The sequence below is a fragment of the Micrasema longulum genome, unplaced genomic scaffold, assembly GCF_059751315.1.
Source record: "Micrasema longulum isolate JH-2025_06_02 unplaced genomic scaffold, ASM5975131v1 h1tg000141l, whole genome shotgun sequence".
Lineage (NCBI taxonomy): Eukaryota > Metazoa > Arthropoda > Insecta > Trichoptera > Brachycentridae > Micrasema > Micrasema longulum.
The window spans coordinates 1,203,357-1,209,356 of record NW_028277347.1 but is presented as its reverse complement, the minus strand read 5'-3'; the positions used below and the strand labels follow the sequence as shown (position 1 = coordinate 1,209,356).

General features: G+C 30.8%; 1 protein-coding gene across 1 annotated transcript in view; it reads right to left on the bottom strand.

The window, feature by feature from the left end:
- Positions 1-256: 256 nt before the first annotated feature.
- The window catches only part of LOC148284211 (uncharacterized), a 28,555-nt gene continuing 22,811 nt past the window's right edge, over positions 257-6,000 (bottom strand). The window contains exons 11-13 of the mRNA XM_088242498.1: positions 3,590-3,792; positions 2,431-2,515; positions 257-560 (exon numbers count right to left, since the gene is read on the bottom strand). Of these exons, the coding sequence (XP_088098624.1) occupies positions 316-560; positions 2,431-2,515; positions 3,590-3,792 (533 nt within the window). The 3' untranslated portion in view covers positions 257-315. The remainder of the gene's footprint in view (positions 561-2,430; positions 2,516-3,589; positions 3,793-6,000) is intronic.

The window sequence follows — 6,000 nt, the reverse complement described above, 5'->3', positions numbered from 1 at the left end:
ACAACAGTACATATTTTATTATTGTACATAAAAAAGTAGCTCATGCCAAACTCCACAAAATCAAAACCTCTATATTGAGTTTGGATACATAGAAAGTGGAAGCGTATATTGTTAAAAATTGTTTTATTATGTTTTTTTTAAATCATCGGCTGTTAAATAAATTGATGAATAAAAAAAATATCATTAGACATTTCAAAATGATTCAAAATTTTTAAAGCATATGAGATTTTAAAAATTAAAATAAAAACATGAACAAAATAGACTAGGAGATTTAATGCACAAATTCAACAACGATCTCTTTAATTGGTTTTTATTTTAAAAGTAATAAAAGCTTTTCTTAGGTTTCTTTTTCTTGGTGTCTTTCAGAGTAAAGTATTTGAGTCTAGCGGATTCCTTGAACATAGCTATGATGGAGTCTGTCACCTCCTCACAATTTGGGATAATCTGTTCTGCGGGAAGAAGGAATCCATGTTTTCCAGTGTCCCGTAGTTCGTAAGTAAAGGATATTGGGACTTTGTGCTTAGATTTCACCCAGTCCATACTGCTTCCGCTAGCTTTATCTACAAAAATATAAAACAAATGCATATTCGTAATTTAATTTTCAACAGAAATGAAGCCGCTAAAAATATGGAAGCAAAGGCGCTTACAGAGCTTGATCTGTTATTTGATGAGTTAAGTAATCAATTTACACGCTTTAACGTTCGCTATTCTGCCTATAGACATTTTTCAATTCCATATGATTATATATAGAGATCCTCCTCTTCGCTATACCAGATTAAATTCCCTTTTTTATATACCAACTTGTAAAAACCATTATACCTCGAATTCATTCATTAGACGTACGTGTAGAAATTACAATGGACTCAGTATTGATGTAAACATTTTTAATGAAAATTTCTTCATGGGGTCGATTATTTGGGATAGTTGCTGAATGTGCATTTCGAGTGGATCATGCTAAGTATATGCGCCGCATGTAATGTATATGTTTGTGTATGTTTTATGTGTGCGTTTATGTGTGTGCGTGGATGGCTCGGAGTGTGCGTTCGGTATTTTTATTTATTTTAATTTATTACCTCCACGGAAAACGCAAATTTTAACAATTATTCTTTTCTCACTTGAAATTTTCATTTATTTCTTTTTTGCTGTCACATTTAATGTTTATATCTTTTGCATAATTTATGAAAACATAATTCGTCTTTTTATTTAAAAAAAATGTTGTTTTTAATGCTTATTATGTATGACTGTATATTTTCTGAATAAAATAAAATAAAATAAAAATAAAATAAAATTTAAAACTTTTTTGCTTGGTATACCATTGTTTATACTACAGTGGCAAAAAATATTTTAGAATGTACACGAATTGGTGTTTTTTTTTGTATTTAGTTTTATTGTGTTCTGCATCAAACCGAATTCATAAGAAAAATAATGAAAAAAACATGGTCAAAGCATACGTTGTGAGAGGATCTGAGAATGAGAAAACTTTGATCTTAAAAACATTCAATGCAATGACGAACTAATTCATTATGCAAAAGATATAAACATTAAATGAAACAAAAAAAAATAGAATTTCAAGTGAGAAAAGAATAATTGTTAACATTTGCGTTTTCCATGGAGGTTATAAATTAAAATAAATAAAAATACCGAATGCATTTTCCGAGCCATCCACGCACACACATAAACGTACATATAAAACATACACAAACATATACATTACATGCGGCACATGTACATAGCATTTAAAATAAAGCAATCTCTTAATCTGTCTTCATTGGAGAAACGTAGAACTGAGATGGACCTCATATGCATTTTCAAAGTACTTAATGCTATAAGTGATGTCCCATCTCTGATGCAATAATATTCTTTTCATGTTCCCAACCAGAAGTCAAAATTTGCTATTTATTAAAACTTCTAAGAACAACTTTTGTTCTTTTGCCCCAATGTCCAGAATATGTAGATTAGTCAATTCGTCACACTACTTGGAATTCTTCGGGAAATTTCTCCCGGCTTTACGTAGATCTCTTCGCGACTAAAACAGTGGGGGATGAAGTTGGAATGGCATGGTTTGGCTCGAAGTATCATAATACTTCAAATAATACATATCATTCGTTTTTATAAACATATTGCATACCATTATTGTATTGCCCTTGTTTGTCATTGCAACTTAGTTTTATGTTCTTTTTGTTCAGTTTCTTGTATTTATGTTTCTTCGTGTAACTGTTGTAATTGGCTTAGGCCGTAAATATAATAAATCAATACCTTACAGATTGTCAAGAGTCTACTTTACTATGAATCTGAAATTTCTAAAATAAATGACTTAATTTTGATTTTCATATCACGTTTTCATGTTCAGAGTAATCTCTGAAACATTATAAAATTATAATGCTATCTTAAAAAGTGACGCTGATGTTAAATTGCTTAATTGATACTTACATATAGTTTCTGCGATGTTGCCAACTTTGTATTTGGTACCATATTTGACTGCAAGTCCTTCAGCCGCTTTGAGACCAATAGTTAACTGAAAATTAAACATGTTAGATTAGACTGAAAGAATCCTGATTATTTTTGTTAAGTTTTTTTTTTGTTTGTCCATTTGATTGATAATTTTATACATAATTTCTAATTTTACATCCAAATTATAGATACAGCGAGCTTATTTTTCCTATTATCATTCGTGCCAATTGCCCATTACGGTAAATTCTTAAGGGATAAAAAAATTTAAAACTGATAAATGTTTTAAAATGAATTTGGAAAAGTTTTCTAAATAAAAAAAAATAATATGACTCATTAGAAGCTTAAAAAAATGTGGGTTTTTTAACATAAATAATTAGATAAGAATGTGACATATCCCAATTTAAAAAAAAAAACAAATAATTGAGGATAAATAAAATAAACAATTAATTGTCCTCATTTGGTCGTCAATTAATTTTATTTATTTTAGTTAAAATGTATTTTTTTGTGTATAAACTAATATTTGTTATGAACCAATATATTATTCTTGAGATAGACGGGCAGTCTATCTCAACAGGACAATGTTTTTTTCAGTTACAAATTTGTGTATATTATTTTTTTTTGCAAGATTATACTTGTATTTAGTAGACTTCAGATTTCTTCCACGGAATATAACAAAAAAAAATCATAATAAATAAAATTAAACCATGGAAATGGTCGTACGTGTTTAACAAAATTATTAACACAAAATTAATTAACTTTTTTATGACTGAAACTGCACATACATACTACATATTCCTTATAATTGTAACAGTTGTTTTTTGTTATTCTTACTACGATCATTATTTTCCGACCAATCGAATTCTTTTAAAATCCCAACATTAAACGGTAAATAAAAACTAATAATATATTTAATATAGTTTGAAGACAAGAAAGCATTTAAAAATAACGACCTATTTTAAAAAAAAAAAACAACAATGCAAAATTCAAAATTATGTTTTTTTTTTTTTGTATTTTGTTTTTAATTTGAAGTACTCCGTGAATAGTGTATTTGGTAGATATTTTTGTAGTTTGAAAAAAAAACTTTTACCAATTTTTTTTTTTTTAATAAACCGTCCATTTAAATGTTTTGATTACTTACAACATCGCCATAATTATCTAGATGCTCCTCAGTATGTCCATAGGGCATCAGAAGGAGTTGAGAGTATGAATGGAAAGCCAGATACACATCCAGCTTGTCAGCGATCGTTGAAATAAACCGAGAAAGAGATCGCGTTTCTCTTTCAGAGAATGCGTTTGGTCCTGCGTAGACGTCTGAACACACGCGATTACTAGATCCTTCCTCTGAAAAGGGGAGAAAGAACAAATGATTAAATGCACGCGTGGCGGTGGTGAGTCAGATACGACCGAGTAAAAGTCGCTATTTTTGTCATTTTTTGTGAAGTTTACAGCATTATTTAACCATTTAAATTTTTAATCAGTTCAAAGACATTTCGTAAATGGACTTGGTTAAAAAATATAATGCTCATAAAAATTACTTTTCACATAATTGAGAATTTCCAATACTACAATTGAGAAAATATTTGTATCGTATTGTGTTGATTCCTTATTTAGTCATAAAAGAGTCTGACGTTTTACAATAGACGCCTTATTACCTTACTAGTCTTATCTCATATTGACACGCAGTCACGTTGCATTTTAAGCGCTGAAAACACCGCGTAAGGCACACCGAAACTGCTTGACGTCAGCACAATTGAAATTCAACAGAATCTCCGAGTCCCGTGTTGACTTCGGTTCAGATAGCTTTTTGCGCTCTCTCTCTCTCTCTCTAAGACTTTTAATTACCCACATAATATAAATAGTGTCATGGTTAATTCATTCAGTGTTGTATTTAATTTAATCGTTATTTGTATAATTTTGTATTCATCATATTATCTATTAAATCTCAGAAAAATGTAACTGAACGTTGTATTCAATTTCACCCAACAACAAAACTACGGTTGGTCAAACTAACTATTTCATTCCAACAAAATCGTTCACTATATAATTAATGCAGCGTGAGAGCTTGCTCATGGCAATTTTTCCCATAGCACCTCGTCTGATAATGATTAAAGTCCGTTGAAGGTTATAACCCAGCCACTCTATGCTCTTTGTACTACCCATTTTTATGCTCCTCGCGCTGCTCCCTATCACCCGATGTTGCTCTCTCTGCCCACACACTGCTCTACTCGCGCAATAAATCGCGACGTTTCGCACTTGTCATTTGTGTTTGCTATACAATGGACAATGAAACTATGGCAACGTGCGTAAATACATCATTTAAAAATGACGCGCGCGTTTTGTGTGAGCGTTCGATGCGTATTGCGACCGCGCGATTATGTGGCCATCCACTCGCGCTCATATTGCCTGTTCTTTGATTCGCTCTCAAAAAACCGACAATAAAGGGAGCGGTAGGCATAATGAGGAACATGGCGTGCGGCATGACGAGTAATGTTGCCACACTACGTCTCTGCCTCCTTTTCTCGCTACTTCCCAAGCATAAAGGAAAAAAAAAACATGAATTAAAATACCATTTACCATGCTTGTAACATGTCTATTAAATTATACGTCGTTATAGTAAACACCATTTTTAAATTTTTTTAGGTTTTGAAATCTAAACATTATGTTATAAATTTGGAGATATCTCCCGCTCCTCTGGGAATTTCTATTAAGTTATAAAAAACTACTTTAAAATTTGTATCATCAACTCTCGGGTCTAATATATATTTTTTTTAATGAAAATTTATATAAAAAGTAATAATATCTAGATTGCGTTAAACTAATAATAAATAAAATTTATCAGCGTGTTTTTAATACAAATAAAAATAACGGAAATTTTCATAAAAAAAACTAAAATTAAACCGTAAATACTAAAATGTAAAAAGTAGTACTGCGAATTTATAAAAAAGGAGAAATAAAGTTGACACATTTTTACACTTATAGTTTTGATTTTCAATGAGGAAGTACTTTAATCGTCCGCTTCTTTACTCGAAACTAGTTGATTTCTTTACCGCGGTGGGAAGCTTTTCAAACAGTCTTAATAAAATAGATTCTGTTGTTCTGTTTTAATAGGAGTTTTGTGCTTTAGACTCTACCAGTTTCATAGCTGAAATCGCCCTTGTTCGATGTCGGTGACAGAGCGGGGTTATTTCCTCATCAATAAACTTTCTATATCAGCGTATAGGGGTATAGTTGCTGCATCTACCCCAATTAAATATCTTATTTTTCTTTGCTAAGCTTTTTAATTTTATTATTAACAATAATTCAATGGTGCATTTGGCACTGTTCGCATTGTATCAACGATATATTGTAATTGTGATATATTGTAATTCGGGGATTGCGAAATACTTCCTTGAAAAAAATATAGCGTATATTCCATTTAAGGAGAAGGTAGAATAGAAAACTGCGTATGGATAATTTTGTTGGTTGTTGTCAATAGAGCTTCTACACTAGTTGGAGATGCCAGAAGAAACGATGTTGATGTTTGATGTGTATTTTTTGTATGGTGAATTT